The sequence below is a fragment of the Schistocerca nitens genome, chromosome 3, assembly GCF_023898315.1.
Source record: "Schistocerca nitens isolate TAMUIC-IGC-003100 chromosome 3, iqSchNite1.1, whole genome shotgun sequence".
Taxonomy (NCBI): Eukaryota; Metazoa; Arthropoda; class Insecta; order Orthoptera; family Acrididae; genus Schistocerca; species Schistocerca nitens.
Window position 1 is genome coordinate 270,289,176 of NC_064616.1, and position 20,866 is coordinate 270,310,041.

The 20,866-nt window shown below is 38.8% G+C and overlaps 1 protein-coding gene across 2 annotated transcripts in view; it reads right to left on the bottom strand.

Annotated features, from left to right (window-relative positions):
* The window catches only part of LOC126248236 (forkhead box protein N4), an 85,119-nt gene that overhangs the window by 11,800 nt on the left and 52,453 nt on the right, over positions 1 to 20,866 (bottom strand). For both annotated transcript variants that reach the window (XM_049949070.1, XM_049949071.1), the window contains exon 7: positions 19,277 to 19,494. In XM_049949070.1, the coding sequence (XP_049805027.1) occupies positions 19,277 to 19,494 (218 nt within the window). The remainder of the gene's footprint in view (positions 1 to 19,276; positions 19,495 to 20,866) is intronic.

Genomic DNA, 20,866 nt, shown 5'->3' on the forward strand with positions numbered 1-20,866 from the left:
TCCGCAGTGTATTCGGCAAAAAACATCTGTGATCTCAAGTCACACCATAACCAGAACCTCAGAAATCACAACATATTCAGAAGAAACAGGCAAATATTTGTGACAACTAAGATACAAATTTCACAGCTGTGCTATTAAGATGATGATGATGATGATGATGATTAAAAATATTGATACCACAGATGACACGCTTAGTAAATTCAAAAGGTAGTGAAGATAAAAATAAATGTAAACACTTTCTTTTTTGTTTCTCCTCATACTATCAACATGTTGACAATCAATAAATGGTACAAATTTAGACTAGGTAAAATGTTCATGTTATACTTTGTCAGTAAAGCAGTTTGTAATTTTGATTAGATATAACACATGAAAAATAATTTTTTTTTCTCAAGAAGCCTCTTCAAAAAATAGAGGGTCGGCTTGTATTTGGGTAAATATGGTATATGAGATGTGCTGTAGCTGTTACGCAAGTTTTACTACCATATTCTCCACTGTCTTGGTAATGCACAGTTAAAATGTGAAATTTATAACCATTTTCATTCTGTATTAAAGAAGAAAACCAGATCGAAATACGTCACGATGTGTCTTGACACAAAGACCCCCTTTTTTTAAAAGTTTCCTTGTCATCAATATTTTTGATACTGTCTTCCCCAGAGAGTACTAAACAACTTTAGAACATAATAAAAGTTGTCAGATTGATTTGAGTAACAGCGGAATACGGGTTCACTTTCAGTGCACCTTCACCTTGTCATCATATTTTAGGGCCTTATACGCTCACACTGCAAAACCAAATCTACATTTTAGGTAGTTTAGAACATAGTACTTCTAATGTAAATGGTTTCGAAGAGTTAGCAGCAAACTTTGTTTGGAAACAGTGGGCCAAAAATGGACAATTTTGGCATTTTTTTTTAAAAACTGCCAACGATGCCCTGAACTTGTGCACTATTGGAAAACAGTAGGAGAATGAAATTTTATTTTACAAGACGTTGTATTGGTATGTTTATACGTGCAAAGTTTTAGGTTTACCCCGAGACTGCTTTTGGAGATATAAAAAGTTATTCACATTTTTTTGAGTATTTTTTTTGTCAACTTTGCTTCAAATGATTCATATTAAAATTGTTCAGGAAATCTTTATTTTTTGCTTAAAAGAGTGCAAAAAGGTGTATGAAATGGCCTGGCTTTACTTCTTTCAAGAAAATATTGCCTGACATATTACGTCTTCACGAATGCACTGTTCGATAGCTGCGCAATGGGGTCAAATAAATGACTATATCTCCTGAAGTACTGAATTTGCAAGAGTAAAACTTTAGTGATGCTTGTTGCAAACATTTGCAAATTTTCATAAAAAATTTCACTAAAATCCGGGAGTGTCATCTGGGAACCTCTGGACCAGTTGACTTGGAATGAACCAAAATGCAGTATGCAGGTGAGAAAACATTTCCTCCTAATTTCACACTCCAAACAAATTTGTGATTAATACAAAATTATTACGACTGCCGCTGAACTATCAACATTGGTAATACTGTGAATGGTAGAATGGTCTAGCCTAGTGGCTTGGGTAACAAATTAATGTTGCAGGAGGAGAGAAAGCTGGGGCAAGTGTCTACCGTAAAGTAGTGCTACACTATGTGACAGAAAGTATCCGGACACCCCCAAAACCATACTTTTTCACATTAGGTGCACTGTGCTGCCACCTACTGCCAGGTACTCCATATCAGCGACCTCAGCAGTCATTAGACACGTGAGAGAGCAGAATGGGGCACTCCACGAAACTCACGGACTTCAAACATGGTCAGCTGATTGGGTGTCAGTTGTGTCATCCGTCTGTATGCGAGATTTCAATACTCCCAAACATCCCTAGGTCCACTGTTTCCAATGTGATAGTGAAGTGGAAACATGAAGGGACATGTACAACACAATAGCATACAGGTCGACTTCATCTCTTGACTGACAAAGACCGCCGACAGTTGAAGAGGGTCGTAGTGTGTAATAGGCAGACATCTATCCAGACCATCACACAGGAATTCCAAACTGTATCAGAATCCACTGCAAGTACTATGACAGTTAGGCGGTAGGTGAGAAAACTTGGATTTCATGGTCGAGCAGCTGCTCATAAGCCACACATCATGCCGGAAAATGCCAAACGACACCTCGCTTGGTGGAAGGAGGGTAAACATTGGACGACTGAAGAGTGGAAAAATATTGTGTGGAGTGACGAATCACGGTATGCATTGTGGTGTTCCGATGGCAGGGTGTGGGTATGGCGAATGCTCGGTGAACGTCATCTGCCAGTGTGTGTAGTGCCAACAGTAAAATTCGGAGGCAATGGGGTTATGGTGTGGTCGTGTTTTTCACGGAGTGGGCTTGCACCCCTTGTTGTTTTGCGTGGCACTATCACAGCACAGGCCTACATTGATGTTTTAAGCACCTTCTTCCTTCCCACTGTTGAAGAGCAATTTGGGGATGGTGATTGCATCTTTCAATGCTATCAAGCACCTGCTCATAATGCACGGCTGTTTTTTCTTCCCTCCAAATGGTAAGTAATTCTTATCTCAAAATGCGTTCAGACTCAATGGAAGAGCACTAACGCAAAATCGGTTCACGAGCGTTCTTATGAGGAACCAATGACCTGGAAGTTCAATATCTGATTACATTATTGTTATTTTGTGAAATTTCTGACTTCTCTTGAAAAGAGCTATCTCAACAGTATTTTCTAATTTTTTAGTTCACCTACAACACTTTACCAACCACAAACTTTTTAAATGTCAGATAAATCTGTTCTAATAGAAGCCAAGGTATAAAACTGACTTCACAGATCAAAACTGAAAAATGCAGATTAAACTGATCACTCAAAAAAAATAGTTATTTTTGCTTATTTTAATGGCCATTTTCAACTCTGGCATATAATTCGATATGCATAACTCCTTTTTTAATCAGTGATTAACATGTTCAGTTGCTACATTCAACCGAGCCACTGTAGAGTGCTGCACTCTCTGGAGGTACATTTTGATTTGCGAATATTTACCTCATTGTGAATAATAAGCAATTATCTCAGCTGTTGTCATTCATTATAGTCTGAATGGATTTGAACTGCTATCCAGTAATCCTAAATTCATGGTCCTCCGGCACACTTATGCTTTACATTTTCTTCTGCAGATGCTAACATTTGAATTTCAATGAAGCAACACTGAGAAGCAGCCAGTAGAATTGAAACGACACATTTAGAAGTTAAGTATGCAGTTTGGCTATCCTTCTTCCTGTACTTCCTACTCACTGCAACTGCTGCTTCAGCTGTAGTCTCCCACCGGTAGCTTCCCATGCTGGACAAAGTCTTAAGAAAGGCATTTGTAACCACATGGTCGGTGGTGAAAGCAAGCCTCAGACAGTTATTAAAGTTTGCAAACGAACTTGATGTAACAGACAAATTGGACACTAGCTAGATCAGTTGCCGAAGGTTTTGGAGAAGTATAAGGATGCACAGCATAGCTCGAATTATTTGAAGATGTAGAAATTCATGCTGAGGACAGATAAATATTCAAAAATATGGTCTTTGAGGTTTTGAAAAAAAATGAGAGCAATTCAGACAAATCATGCCAACACAGCTGACAAAGTTTTGTCAGAAGCTGAGTGTGTCAAAACATAGCATCAAGTTGCCCACCATAAAACTGTGATTATTTAACACATTTGTGAGTTTCTCCATAAACAATGAGGAACTAGAGGACATTACTAAGTACCATCATTTTCTTAGTTCATTAACTGGTAAAGCACACAATGTAATTGCTATCATCCAATTCCTAACTTTAAGACAGCCTTTAATTTGGTCTTGTGGCGAAATGAGTGCTGTATCATTCTGAGAGATACAGAGGCAGGTAAGTGTGCCGGGACAGTTCACTATCTCTAGCACCACATCATCATAACATGCCTGTGTGTAACATACGAAGTATTGCACAATAATGTAAGAGTGAAACTGAAAATTAAAATAACTTTCACAAGTTTTGTCAGTATATTAATGTTAACATATTATTTTTTTAAAAAGTGGTGTTAAATAATGAAGCTAGAAAGCTAAAAATTGTTCAAAATGTGCAAATGTATGTCACCGTAAAAAGTTACAAATCTCAAATTGATTGGGGCAATATTCTGGACAAAATCGGCATTTTAAAAACAACTTGAAGGCGCTAAATATTAGAAAGATGAAAATTTGTATATGGACTCAGTTTGATATTTAAAACACGTTACTCCATTAATCTTCCTTTTCAAATTATTTATTAAAAACTAAATTTGGAACAAAAACATCCTTATTCATAATAGGTGAAGTATCATTTGTATTTGTTATAGGAAGTTCTAATCACAGCACTCTATTACACTGATTAACTAATACACCTGTACCAAGTTTCAAGACTTTACTGTAAATAACAATCATTACAAAGAATCTTAGAGAGGCAGTTCCATGGTCATGTTCTACTGTCACTTCCGTTCTAAAAATTCTAACTGCCAAAGTTTAAGTCTAGTCAAACTGAAACTTTTTCAGTGGTTACAGCAAACTTAACTTTGATTATATAAAAATTATGAAGATTGTGAATTGTTACACAACAAAGATGTTAATGAATACGTATCCGAGAACGGGGCCATTTAGATGCTGCTACCTGTGCCTACAGCGATTGACAGCATACGTTCCATTCAGTGGTCCGCTGTGCCCAATATAAATACAGCCAGTGAGGCAGTAGAACAGGACCTCTCACCGATATATCGAACTGTCCGCTTCAGTGAAACACCTGTGAGCACTGTGCCTCGGACGATGTCACTGCCGGATAGCTGCCAAATGTGGCTTCGGTAAAATTACGAAGTGAACTTGCAAACACTGTACCCCATCTTCGATCACTTAGTTTTCACAGAAGTAGCTGTCTGTATGCCGCCAGTAATGTTGACAAAACTGTGTGGCAAGTGGTGAGATTATTTTTCACTTTTAAGGTGGTGATTAGAGGTCAGGGCAGTAGACCATTTTACCTGCAACTCCGCATAGAGGTCACCTCTGAACTGCAAATAGTGCTGTTTCTGATAGGGACATCATCATCATCATCATCATCATCATCATTAAATTATCAAGAAAATGATTATGTTTGTGTGTGAGTGTGAACTTTATGGAATAAATCAGTTACAACTCAAAATTTTTAATTATAGTCATAGTTCCTGATCCTGCAGACTAAATAGCAAGTAGGAATATTTTCTTTCAATGAATACAATGAGTAATGTGGACTTGCAGACTGGAAATTATGGTCAGTATGTTCTCCATCGCTTTCTGGCTGACTGCAAATATAGTTTTCAGGCTCTTGTAAATGGCGACACTAATTCACATGCCACCCCACAGTCTGTAACAGATACAACAATCCTTGACTGATTGCATCAGCACACTTAAAGAAACTGTTAACACTACCAGCAACGACACAGCTGTGTGCAAGTGATCTTCGTGCACTACTGAACAAGGCTTTAAGGAATGTGTATGTACTGATGGCATTACAGCTAGATGACTCCTCAGGAGACATAATTACATCACAGTTCCTTATACAAATGGCTGAGCAGTCTATAACAGCAAAGTTGGAAGCCAGTCAGAGTTTGAGTAGCTTTCCAACTTTTAAAGCAACTTGCACTTTTCTTGGAAATAAATGCAGGTCTTCATAAAGTGTCAAGGGTATAGTACCATCACATCACGGCATAACTGACAATAAACAACAGAATGTCACAATGGTAAGCAGTTTCAGTATTCAAGGCAGATTTACGTCACTACTAGTGTTGCATGTGTCGCATGCAATCAGCAGGGTGTATACGTGGACGAGGAAAAAAAAAATTCCCGGATTTCCCGGTTAAAAATGCGCTTTCTCCCGGATGAAAATACATTTTTTCCGTGTTAAGTAACAGTATACCTTGCCTCAGAACTGTAATACTTATCAATCCTTTCAATGGTTGTGGTTTTATACGCTGGCGTAGAATTTCCCGGCACTTTAGAAAATGAAACTCAGGGGAAAAAACACGTTTTGGAAAGATGTCTGATGTGCAGCAACATGTACACTGCATATTTTCGTATTACGAAAGTATAAATACGGATTCCACCAAACACGGCATGTTACTTTGCGAAGGATTGAAATCGAGATTGCGATGCACTATTGTAAGCCAGTCGTGTCAAGCCATCTCGCCAGCCGCTGGCAGCGGACATTCAGAGTATAGGACATGTGATGTAGTCAGCGAATAGCGACATCACTGTTAAGCAGCGTGAACACACAAATAGGAATAGGTAATGGTTTAAATTAATATACATAGCGCTGCTATAAGAAAAGAAAAGCTTTCGCGTATAGTGTCTGATTAATAAGCTGCAAGAGAAGCAAAGCTTTCACACATAATGTTGATCTTTTCTGCGGGTGTTACACTTGAAGATACATCACACAAATGTTCCAGTAAAATTTTTAACGACATAAATGTCTGATCTGGGCGCGAAAATATTCTAAATGGTCGTCCTCAAAGATTTGATTTTTGAATGAGAGTCAAACGCTCTGTGATTTAACAAATTCATCGGACATTCGCGCACAGAGTTCATCTTCTGTAAAAGGAAATTTACTTTACTTGAAAATAACGCTTTTCAAACATCCATTCGGAATATTTTCCCGCGACCTGTTAGATTTGTTTCAGCAGTTGTACCAGATGACAGGCGTCGCCGCACTTGCACAGCTACGATGACGCAGGAAGCCCGAACGTGTAAAACATTAAAAGATCTTACATTAGTTCATAAAAGAAACAAGACATACTCCAAGAGCATGGGAATTCTGTGAACTATGCTAAAATGCATAAGTCGGCTTAAAGTGCACATTCTTAGGACCAGATTCAAATGAAAATTTTCTTGAAGTACCAGTACCATATTATCTCATGTTTGGTTCTTTATTATAGCATAATACCATACGTGCTAGAAGATGAAAACGCGAACTTGAAATGCAGTGAACAGTTGAAAGTAGCCAAGAGTGTGGAATTAAACACTTCGTTTGAAATAAATTGGCCTCAGCAGAAAAGATTAATAACAGTCGTTTTCTTTAACAAACCAACAAAAAAAACTTCGTTGTTCTGCAAGGCGATTAACGTTTGACTGTCAGAAAGGTGGAAACAAAATCTGAAACTAATAACATATTTTAGCCTTCAGTAATTATGTGAATGAATTTTAAATCACTTGATAGCTGCCGGCCACAGAAATCCGTTTTGTTTTCATTTGACGTGAGAGCAATAAATGAAGAGGAAACAACAAAATCACTTAAACATGGGTCACGTGGAGACTACCATCTCCCCACAACTCAGACTGCTCCGTGCATTAGGTCGAGATCTACGATATTTCCGAACCCGGACAATATTAGATAGTGGCGCTCACCCTCCCTCAAGCGTTTGAGGCAGGACGCAAAAAATTTAAAAAATCGACTTTTCAAAAAATCTTCATTTTGTAGTGCACATCTTTCTGAAGAGTCTGCTACATAAATCATATGTTTCACAGAACGTAAGACATGTTATTTGGTCGTAAGTGTGCCGAAGTGCAGTGCCACGCCTCTTCACACAGCATTTTTCCATCGCACGTCTCTGTATTTCGCTCTGTGAAATTCAGACGTGTAATACTTTGTAATGGGTGCCATCAAACTATATTCAGGCCAGTGGAAATTTAAAATGTCCTGTGGTGCCTCTCCTGCCCCAGTCGGCCGGTCTGACATCCTGCCCCTCATAAAATAATAAACACAAAATTAATAGCGGATGGGATTATCTGTAACTGGAAGAACAAGAATTCTTTAGAAAATTTGCACTATTTATTGCCTATTAGCTAATAACTTGCTGTTTTGTGTGACATAAAATTAAATACAGGATACATAAAACCAGTGAAGATAGGAGACAAGCTAGACAGTACACATTTCTACAATCCTGAAGTCCTAGCATTTTTTTCTCTCTAATCTTGCTACAACTTTATATGGCGTGCTTTCCTTTCTAGGAAAGGATCTATTACCTCATCAAAGTTCGTCAACGTTTTGCTACATGAAAAAACGAAATGTCGTTGTCTAATACTAGAAAAGCTGTTAATACAAATAGTACCAAAGACTGGTGTGGCTTCTCGATTTGATTACGTGTATTTTGTCACTGTCTGCTAGATAAAACGAAATAGCCCTGTCTAATATTCCAGCAATTGTTACACACACCAAATAAACGAGACTGTTTTGGCACAAATGGTCATTTTTATAACACGACAGAATATAATCCACGAAGTACCAATATCAAATGCCTATTAGGCCTACTACAAGCAAAAAGTTTTATGTTAGGATATAGTTTCACATTTCATTCATACTCTCTAGCTTTTGAAGCACGAGATCTAAAAGTAGTAGTACGAAATTTTTATATAAATTTGGAATCGTCATAGTCTTTCACAATTTGTGGGAGTCCCCGTTTCTTCTCCTTCCTGGTTCTAAAAAACAATCTTGTCATCGCTAATTCTGTAACTATTCCTGCCAGTGTCAAAATTTATTCTCTGGTTAACTTCACAAAACGTGTCACAATCACCAGTTTAGTTATCCCGCATTTATTCTCCGGTTAGACGTTATTACGTGTTTGTAAAACGCGTTTTCCTCGCTACGTCCACAATAGAACTTTAGCAGCTGCTAGCCGGAGACTGTATAACTGGCCCTTAGCAGTGTAGCGGTCTGGCCAAAAATTTTCTGTCAAAATTTCATTTTCTTGGATCACTGAGAAGACAATACATAACCTTTGTTGCCTTTTATTCCTGTTAGTCGTTTATTTCCACTCTGGTAGTATGAAACTATGGAATTCGCTAGTAATTATAACAAAGCTGATCATTTGCAAACCCAGTCAACACATAAACAGCGATTGTCATTTACCCTTACGTGTGTACGAAATTGCACTGCTATGTCAAAGTAGTCAACAGCGTGTATTGCACGTAGACCCGTCCCCTTTTGTTTGCAGGAAAGTTTATTTCTAGATGCAACGGGGATTCCCCTGGCAAAGACATCACGTACACTATGCACGTGTTCAACATTCAACTTACGATTCATTCAGAAATCAATATAGAATATGATCAAAAATGTTCAAAAACTAACAGGGATGCGTTCAAAATCGTATGAGAAATCGATAGACCAACGTGTCCTGGATGCTAGGCACTTTGTGAAACAAGGTCTTTTTACTCAATAATATGAATTTGCCCCCCCCCTCCCACCTGAAACTGCACCCGGGGGAGATACCCCAGTTTTCCCCCGGCCCTGTTGGGCATACGTGAATCTGGCAGCTTAGGTGCACCTGTAAAATTTTTTCGGATAGCATCTGGCTGCTTGCTGCTATTGCTTGTACAGCTAACTGCCACACTTCTGTAGCCAAACGCGGGAGAAGGTACTACTCATACGCGACTCAACTGCATATGCACATAAGCTCACTTGCAACCGCTCGAAAGAATGTAATGTAAACAGTTATGACGTCACGTTCATCGGAGGCAATCTGTTGTTATGAAACACTGCATAGTCTTCCTAAGGCCTTTGACACATTTTGCTGTTGGCAGACGCTTGTATGAACACTGTGTTTTGTTCTTGTATATGGTGCATAACATTTGCAACTTAAGTTTTACTTTCGTTCGTGTTTTATTGCTGCAGTATTATCCTGCAGTAGCGAGATACAGTAATATTCTTTGTTAGAGTATTCGTTCTCACCAGTCAAAGTTCCAAAAATTTAACTTAAAACTAAAACAATGAAAAATTCCCGGAATTCTAGAAAATTCCCGGGTTTTTCCCGGTTTTCTCCCGGATGAAAAAATTCCAGGGTTTTTCCCGGGTCGTATACACCCTGAATCACCCTCACCAGGGCGTATACGTGGACAAGGAAAAAAAATTCCCGGATTTCCTGGTTAAAAATACACTTTCTCCTGGGTGAAAACATACTTTTTCCCTGTTATTTGACAGTACATTTTCTATTGGAACTGTGTAACTTATCAATACTTTGAATGGTTATGGTTTTATACATCGGCGTAGACTTTCCCGGCACTTTAGAAAACAAAACTCAGGGAAAAAGACATGTTTTGGAAAGATCTTTGATGTACAGCAACATGTACGCTGCATATTTTCGTATTACGAAAGTATAAATTTGAATTCCACCAAACACCGCATGTTACTTTCCAAAGCATTGAAATCGAGATTGCGATGGACTTTTGTAATCCACTCATAGCTCATGTCACGTGATCTTGCCAGCCGATGACAGTGGATATTCAGAGCTTAGGACACGTGATGTAGTCAGCCAATAGCAACATCACTGTTAAGTAGCGCGAACACACAAACAGGAAAAGTTAATGGTTTAAATTAGTATACATAGAGTTGCTACAAGAAAAGCAAAGCTTTCACATATAATATTTGTCTCAAAGGTTAACACGCTGCAAGAGAAGCTAAGCTTTCACATATAATGTTGGTCTTTTATGTGCATATTACACTTTAAGATATATCACATAAATGCGCCAGTAAAATTTGAATAACAACATAAATGTCAGATCTTCTGGACTCGAAATTCATCTAAGTGGCTCATCATCAAAGAGTTGATTTTTTAAGTAAGAGTTGAACGCTCTCTGATTTAAGAGCTTCATCGTACATTCTCGCTCATAGTTCAACTTGCGTAAAAGGAAATTTACTTATGTAGCACTTTTCAAAGCATTTCGCAACATTTTTCTGCGAGCTGTTAGAAATAGGTTAGTTTCAGCAGTTGCAAGAGAGTGCCACATAACAGGCGCCACCTTGTTTGCGCAGCTACGATGACGTAGGAGGCCCGTACGTTCGTACGTGTTAAACATTAAAAGATCTTACATTATGCCATAAAAGAAATAAGACATCGGAGGATACTCCAAGAGCATCGGAATTTCATGACCCATACTAAAATGTACACATTTAAAGTGCATATTTAAAGTACACATTTGTATGTCCAGATTTCCAGTGCAGTAGGCCTCGACCTGATATTAAGCTTTTCAATGTGGTTTTTGGGATGTAAATTTTCTTGGAGTACCAGTACTGTGTTATCTCATGTTTGGTTCTTTATTATGACATAATGCCATACGTGCTATAAGATGAAAATGTGCACTGGAAATGCTGCAAACAGTTGAAACTAGCCAATAGTGTGGAATTAAACACTCTGTTTCAAATATATTGACTGCCTCAGCGGAAAAGATTAATAAAAGAAAATTTCTTTCAAACTGACAGAAATAACTTCACTGTTCTGCAAAGGAATTAATGCTTGACTGTCAGAAAGATGGAAATAAAATAAATTCTGAAACTAATAACATACTTTAGCCTTCTGTAATTATGTGAGTGTATTTTAATTCACTTGATAGCTCACAGGCACAGAAAACCATTTTGTTTTCCATTTGATGTGCGAGATGTAAACGAAGAGGAAACAGCGAAACCATTAAATATATAAACACAGGTGGAGACTACCCACTTCCACACTATAGCTCAGACTGCTCTGCGCATCAGCCTCAGATCTACGATATTTCCAAACCGGGGCAATACTAGATAGTGGCACCACATCTTTCTGAAAAGTCTGATGCATAAAATATATGTATTCGAGGAAGTGTAAGAGATGTTATTTGGTATTCAGTGTGCCAAAGTGCAGTGCCACGCCTCTTCACACAGCATTGTTCTATCGCACGTCACTGTATTTCACTCTGTGGAATTGAAGCGTGTTTATTTTGTAATGGATGCCATCGAACTATATTCAGGACAGTGGACATTAAAATGTCCTGTGGTGCCTCACCTGCTTCCAGTCAGCCGGTTTGACATCCTGCCCTCATTTTCTTCAGAAAATTTGCATTTTTTAATTCCGTATTAGGTAACAACTTGCTGCTTTATGTGACATAAAATTAAATATAGGATACACAAAACCAGTTAAGACAAGCAAGACAGCACACATTTCTTCAAACCTTAGCTCCTAGATTTTTTTTCTCTAATCTTGCTACAGCTTTACATAGCGTGCTTTCCCTTCTGCGAAAGAATCTATTACTTCATCAAAGTTCGTTAAACGTTTTGCTATATGAAAAATCGAATACTGAATCTAATACTGAAAACCTGTTAATACAAATAGGACCCAAGATTGATGTGGTTTCTCGATCTGATTACATCTCTTTTGTCACTGTCTGCTAGATAAAACAAAATAGGCTTTTCTAATACTGCAGCTATTCTAACAAACACCAAATAAACGAGACTGTTTTGGCACAAATGGTCATTTTTATAACACGACAGAATATAATTCACAAAGTACCAATACCAAATGCCTATTAGACCTACTACAAGCAAAATGCTTGACGTTAGGAAATAGTTTCACATTTCACTTCATTCATACGCTCCAGTTTCTCAAGCATGAGATCGAAAAGTAGTAGTACGAAATTTTTATACAAATTTGGAATTATCATATTCTTCCATAATTTGTGTGATGTTCCCGTTTCTTCTCCTTCCTCATTCTAACAAACAGTCTTGTCATCACTAATTCTGTAACTATTCCTGCCAATGCTTCTTCACTAACTCTGCCAGAATCATTGGTTTAGTTAGCGCGCGATTGTTCTCCAGTTAGGCGTTATTACGTGTTCGTTCAACGCGTTTTCCGTGCAATTAATCTCCGGTTAGGCATGGTTACATGTTCGTTCAACGCGTTTTCCACGCTACTTCAGAATAGAACTTAAAGCGGCTGCTAGCCGGGGACCATACAATTGGCCCTTACTAGTCAGAGATCTGGCCAAAAATTTTCTGTAAAAATTTCATTTTCTTGGATACATCAAGAAGATAATATGTAATCTTTCTTACCTGTTATTCCTGTTAGTTGTTTATTTCCACTCTGGTAGTCTGAATCTATGGATTTCGCTAGTAATTACAACAACGCTCATCATTTGCAAAACGTATCAACCACATAATGAGACAGAGCTTGGCATTTATCAGTTCGGCTTTACTCCGCTCAGTTCGTATAGCCCCTCTTGTCTGCAGGATAGTTTGTTTCTAGATGCGACGAGGATTTCCCTGACAGAGACATCACGTACACTATGCACACATTCACAAAGCAACTTATGATTCATTCAGAAATCAACTTAGAATGTGTTCAAAAATCGAGAGGGATGTGCTTCAAAGTCATATGAATAACCTATAGACCAATGTGTGGTGGATACTAGGCGCTTTGTGAAACAAAGTTTTTTCCCTCCCAGATCCAGGCCTGCTGCACATGCATGAATCTGACAGCTTGGGCGCGGCGGTTAAATTTTTCCCAGTAGCATCTACCTGCTTGCTGCGACTGCTTACACAGCCAACATCCACATTTCTGTAACCAGAAGCGGGAGGAGGTACTAGTCAACTGTGCATGCGTATGATCCTGCTCATAACTGTTGAAACGAATGTAATGTATACAGTTGTCACGTCATGCTCATCAGAGGCAATTTGTTGTTACGAAGCATTGCATAGTCTTCCTTCAGCCTTGACACATTTTGCTGTTGGCAGATGCTTGCATGAGCACTGTGTGTCATTGTTCTATATGGCGCATTTTCTTCGCAATTTAAATTTTGTTTTTTCTCTCGTTCATGTTTTATTGCAGCAATACTATTCTGCAGTAGCGGGATACAGTAATATCCTTTGTTAGAGTATCAGCTCTTACCAGTCAAAATTACAAAAATGTAACTGAAAACAAATACAATGAAAAATTCCCAGAATTCTAAAAAATTCCCGGGTTTTTCCTGGTTTTCTCCTGCACAAAAAAATTCCCAGATTTTTTTCCGGATCTCCCAGGTTGTATACGCCATGCTCACACATTGCACATGTGCTATGAATTCAAACAAGCCACATGTAGCAAATAAAAAGCTGCTGGGATATGCACAATAACTTGTGCTACAACTGTCTTGAGCAATCAGAGGGCTTCTAACTGCAGATCAGTTACCTGCCATACTTGTGGGAAATGATATCACACATTGCCACATGCATAATCCCAATGCACACAAGATAGGACAAGGAAGAATTGTCCAAGTGATATGCAACATGAACACAATGGCAAATGTCAGTCAAGTACATCGAATTATTGTTCATTGATCACCCCAGGTAAACAAGTGCTCCCTGTGACAGGAAGACTACAGTTGCAAGCTGACAATGGAAAATGGCAGACTTGTGCTGTATTAGATTCTGAGTCGCAATCATGCTTCATATCAGAAACATGTAAAATGCCTCAGACTTCACAGGTGGCACAGCAGAGTACCAACTCAGGAAATAGGTGCAACCTGCTGAGTAACAAAACACCATGTCTTGGCACTGGTGGGCTCTTGCATAAGTAACTTCGTGCTGTCTGTCGACTGTCCAGTTTTGCCAAAGGTAAATGACACCCTGCTGGAACAACTAATTAAACCACGTACATGGAACTTGTCATATGTTCAACTTGCTGATAGAGAGTTTTGGTCACCTGGCAAGATCGACATTTTGCTATGAGCAGAATTTTCTCCATACATTAGGAAGGCAAGGACTACCTCCACAGGAATTGATCATCCCGTGCTTCAAGAAACAGAACTAGGTTGGGTCATTTCAGGCCAGTATCAAAAGGCAGAGTTTATCACTTTTTCATGGTGGCCAGTTGTATTGTGCTTTGAAAAAAAAAAAAAAAAAAAAAAAAAAAAAAAAAAAAAAAAAAAAAAAAAAAACAACAACAACGGGACACTGATGTTCAAACAAGTTCTGTTCTGGGAGATAGAATTACATCAAGGTATAACGATGAAAGAGAAGGAACGGTATGAGACACACTTTGTGCAAGAAACGAAGAAAAATTCCACAGGCAGATTCATTGTCCATGGACAGCGAAGTCAATCAGGCGGTTCTTTCCACACTGCAGCGAACGCTTCTCTCAGGTTACGCAGAGACAAGTGGGAGAAATGAATATTAAGGGAAGCTACACTAAGTTCATGAGGCAACATGAAAACATTAAGGGGTACTGTGTGTCAGGTAGATAGGAAATCAAAACAGCCACAGTGTGGAACCAAATATCTACAATGCAGAACCCAGCTCATCCAGTGTCATGGAAGAGTATCTCCTGCAAGCATGCAAAAAAAAAAAAAAAAAAAACAGCCTGTAGTGGGATGGACCTGGTTGTCTTAAAGAATGATCTGTAATAGACACCTCTAACCTTTATAAATTTCAGTAGATGCCAGAAGGAGCTACAGTCCTCTGTCACAACAGCAGAGCAATCCCAGACGGTATCATATCGATTCTCGAAGTTGTCATGATTGCAGCGGATAACAATAACTGCAAAGGACAACAGTAACTGCTGAATTGTCTTGCAATTGTAAGCTCAAATCACTGCATCTTATCCTCAATGACATGATATACACTGCCTCTTCACCATCATTTCACAAGACTAATAGTGGAAGGCGATCATCATCATCTTTCTCAAGCTGGGTGTCACCTGTTGCTTACATCTCTCAGGAAGCTATACTGGGTACCTAACAGATCAAAAGCAATCCGGCATATTCTGCAACAGTGCTTGACTTGTCAGCCTTTAAACATATAGAAACTGTGAGGCCTTTCTTCAGTTGTGGCAGTGAATACACAGGACAGATCTATGTGAAAACTGACTCATGGCGATTTAAATTAAAGGAAAAGTGCTATGTTGCTCTATTTGTGCACCTGGCAAAACGAGCAGAGCATTTGGAGCCAGTTAGCAACATGACTACTGGAACATTCCTGTCAGCCATTAGAAGATTTGTATCACGACAAGGTAGGTGCCAAAAATTGTACAGTGACAATGGGTCAAACTTTGTTGGGGCTAGTTGGAGATTCCACCAGTTACAAGCTGCTGTGAGCAGTCATTATCAGAACACACAGGTGAAAAATTTTATGCACAAAGAAGGCATCAACTGGTGCTTCATTCTTCCTACACCACCACACTGGCACAATATGGGAAGCAGGAGCAAAGTCCTTCAAGAACCACACACTGTGAACAATGAGAATTATATACTCAACATTCGAAGAGTTGACAACGATGGGTTGCCCCAACATTTGAAGAGTTGACAATGATGGCTTGCCAAATTGGGTTTGCTTGAACTCTTGTCCTCTAATGCCACTATCTTGCTATCCTACTGATCCCTAAGTTCTAACCCCATGTCACTTCCTGATTAGAACCACAATCAAAGCACCCCTCAAGCCAGATCTAGGTACAGCCAACCTGAGCTTGCTCACAAGGTAGGAACTTCTGCAGCAAGGGATCCACATCTTTTGGTGGCACTGGTCATCTGACTACATACATCACCTGCAGCAGTGGACCAAGTGGACAGTCCACAGTCAGAAAGTGCAACCCGGCGCATGGGTTGTATTATGGGTAGATAAGCTGCCTCATTATGCTGGAAGCTGGCCATCATAAGAGTGCACCCTGGGCACAATGGAATATTGCAAGTGGCTACTATTCGACACCACAAGGGCTTTTCGAGAGACCACTCTGCAAGCTATGTCCTTTACTGAGTGAGGTGATACAAAAGTGAACAGTGCATCCGTGTTTTTTATCCTGTACATTTTCTTTTCTTTGTTGTGTGTGTACCTTGTAGCAGTCTCAGTGCATTTCATCATTTTTTTATGTTTCAATGTATTTTTTCTTTATGTGATGGTGATTGCCACGCACCAGTCATACACCCTATGGACATAATACCTGGTTGAAAAAGTAATGATTGTGTATTTCTTGTGTTCTTTCCCATGATTTACAAGGACTTAGGTTACTTGTATTATGTTGAGAAGAAATTAATATTTCTTTGGTGGCTGTTATATTTGGTTGCTGCATTCGACAGAGCCACCTGAGATAATGCTGCAATCTCTGGAGATATTTCACCTGATGGACAATGGTCAATAGGAAACAGAATGGTACACTCGCTGCAGCGATGGTGAGGACAGTGGGTGAATGGATTCTTGATTGGTCTGCTGTCCTTAGATCATGGATGTGCGCCACATGAAACGGCAAATATGTGTAGGTTGACTTGTAAATATTAATCTAATTGCAAATAATAAGTGATTATCTCAGCTGTCATCATTCCTTACAATCCAACTGGATTTGAACCATTATACAGTATTCCAAAATCCATAGTCATCTGGTACATTTATGCTTTACAATTTTGTATGCAGACGCTAACAAATGTGTTTGGTATTCAATAACATTACATATTTTCAACCCAACGATTCAAATACAGAATGTTATAAATCATCACCAATCTGGTGCCAAGAGTGCACTGGTGGAAATCCTTTTTGATCATTGGCTACACTTGTAAACCAGTATGCTGTGGCCATTTGTCCCAACTAAAAAGTGCCTTCAAGTGCATTTCAAAAACATCTGAATTTATTAAACCAAAGGTCAACTGTTGCTTTGAAAGGTGTAACTTGCCAAAAACACATTGCAAATGCTACATACAATGATTTGCATTCAGTCCTACCACAAAATTTTAAAAAACACATAGAAGTGATCCCTTTTTTACTCGACTGCCACATATGTTGCACACATGTAAAGGAACAAATGAAGGAATCCAGCAAGTCAAGTGAGCAGAATCTTGCGCCACTTGCCAACAACAGGTGCCACTGTCTTACTGAGAAAATAAAATCAACAGGAACTTTCCAACTATGAACCCCCCCCCCCCCCCCCAACAACACAGGTTCATGGTGGTTGTACCAAATCATTCTTGCAGAATTTTTGATTAGACAGCATGCAACCCGTTCCACGGAAAAGGCCAAAAAATTAAATCAGAAGATTTTGCAAGAAAGATTTGGTAGTGATGCCTAAGAACTACAATCACAGAAAAAATTGTGTGTAAATCTATGCTGTCATAAATAATAAAATTACACTGTCAGGCATTAAAATCACAATATCGCGCACAATAGCAAACCTAAAATCGGTATGAAGTTTACTACACTTTTGGATGTGCAAATGATTAGCATTTCACCACAACACACAAAGTAGGTAGGAGTACAGCAGGTTCTTCATTCAGATATCGAATTTAAATGCCGACTGTGTGTGAGAAGATCGTGTTACATCTTATGTAAGATGCAGAAATGTCTACCAGAATGTGTGTGAATTCAACACCAGCAGGGACGCGGGCTATAAATATTATTGTTTTGCAATATTGCTACTCGTGTTGGTGGGATCCTGCAACTGTCACACAAATACAGAATCGGTGGGTTCAGGAGAGCCACATTCGAGCCACACAGGATCTCAGCTGTCCCACCTGGTTAGCATCTGAGAGGGAAGATTTATTGTCTGTCGGGCCACGCAAGACCAAACAGGCACGTCATGTACCTCAATCAGGAAATGTGTTCGTCTGCAGCAAAGCAGGCACACACTGGGAAGAAGCAACAAATCTGGAATAGCACGAGCTGTTGGCACAAACCGTTGCTACAGCTCCCTTTAATGCAGTGGTAGTGAAAGGTACACTGTCAATGGCGCGCCTGATGACAACACTGGACACAGGAGTGGCACCTTTTTTTTTTTTTTAGTCCAGGTTCTGTGAGCAGCATTATGGTGACTCTACTGATGTGTGGCAACTTTGAGGAGAACGAATGTTGACAGATTACTTTTTTCACCACCATACGGGCATCACACCTGGCGTATCGACGAGAGGTGCCATTGGGTAAACAACACATTTGCCTCCAGTTCACATAGCTTGTAATCCACACAGCAGCCATTACATTTCTGACATTTTAAGGACGGTGGTCACACCATGTCTTCTGACATTACATTTTGAAAAGATAATGCGAGACCACATATTGCCTGTGCTATCCCGATCTGAAAAGATGATGTTCAACTGCTGTCTCAGCCAGCATGTTCTCCAGATATCCCACCCACTGAAAACATCCGGTCATGTGTTGCCATTACTGAGACACCACCACTTGCCAGCCACTACAACTAATGAACTCTGGTACAGAGGTGAAACACCACAGAATGTTGTACCCGTATCTGTCATCCAATCTCAGTTTGACTCAGCGCCCAGTGGGAATGGAGCTGTTTTTCTGCATGAGGTAGCAACTATGTGTACTAAATTTCACACCCTGTATACCCCCAAATCACCAACAAATTTAACCGTATATTCCTCGTAATATACCCTATAGGCACAGTAGGTAAAATTTCCTTATTTGCTATCTTTCCTGGTGTTGCAATTTTAATAGCCAGCAGTGTACATGAAATAAACATAATAATGAATAAAGAGGCAACTAAGGACTTAAAACTGAATAAATAAACTACCCACCTCAATATCAAAGTCTAGACTTGATTCATCGAATGAATCACCAGGCACAACCATACTGTTAATATCGAGCTCTGGTAACACATTGGGTGACACTGGAGTGTTAGGCCCATTACTTTCAACTTCATCATCACTTTCTTCGCTACCACCCAACATGCCAGTAGTTGAAAAATTGGTGAATTCTTGCTTCATTTCGCCTCTCTCAAGAAGTTCAAGGTTTTCTGCCAAACGATCAAAGAAATTTAAAAATTATAAGAGAAAACAGACATGTAAAACAAATTGTATAACCTTTTTATTTAAGTATGGCTCACACCCACCACAAGATTCACTTTCACCTTGGCACAAAGTTAACGCTTTATTTTCCTGCTAACACAATTTTATTAACGTGCGATTCAAAATTACTATTTCCATGTTATTTACATTCTTAATGAGTTGCATCAAAAATAACGTTTTTATGAGACACAATATTTTAAAACAACAAGCATGTCACCTAGGGTTTACAAGTTTTACTTATGAATTGAAAAATTCAAATAAAACTTTATGGATACAGTGGCAAGCTCCAAATTCCTACTAGTGATTATTTAGCACATATACAGATCTTATTTAAACTAATTGCAAACACTTTTTTATAACTAATGAAATGCTTATTTCTGATAAAATTAATATACTTGAAATATAACTACATGTTAGTCTATATAATACAGCAGAAGCCCAATATATTGCAGTCTGATACACTGGGGATTCAGATGTAACACAATATAAGTATGTCCCCCAAAATAAAATATCAACACGGAAAAAAGATCTTATTACAGTCTGCATGTAGCCTTTCTGCAATATTACTTACTGCTGCAACCTCCAAGCTCTCTAAGCAATAATCAAAATAGATACACATAACTAAACTCAACCTTTGGTTTGTCTTATCAACCTATCACAATTGTTGCTGGACAGAAGCTCTGAATACACATCTCATGGTTAACATTGTGACATAGTCAACGAAGTGACTATGCCACAGAGTTTGGCAATAGTCAAAATGAGCACAACCATCATGTTGATCATAGAGTATTCACTTATTGTCTAGATTTCTGTGGGCTCGTTATGACATCACAGAAACGAAAACCATATTCTATGAGTGATAAACTAAAAATTAGTTATCATATGGAGGACAATGAAACTAAAGAAAGTTTATCACGTGAGTGTGGTGTACCTGAAGGAACAATCAGCAGATGGCTAAAAAAAAAGAGAATAAATTTAGAAGTTTTGTAAGCACAGTTGAGAGTGGTGTGGGAATGGACAGAGAAAGGACTAAATTATGAAAAGACAGTGAACCAGATGAATGTCTTTACAGGTGGTTTTTAATAAAAAGAAGAGAAGGTGTGCCACTTTATTAATGCTCACTCCAAAAATTTTCACTTTGATGTACATGACAACAAAGTTTTTTTTAGCTTTCATGGATGGTTTTCAAGATGGAAATGTTGCCATGGAATTCGTCAAACAACCACTGAAGGAGAAGCAAGCTGTTGCCACAGTCAGTCTGCTTTACAGTTTCTTGAAATTTTACAAAAAAATAATGGTGGATGAAAATTTAAATGATCA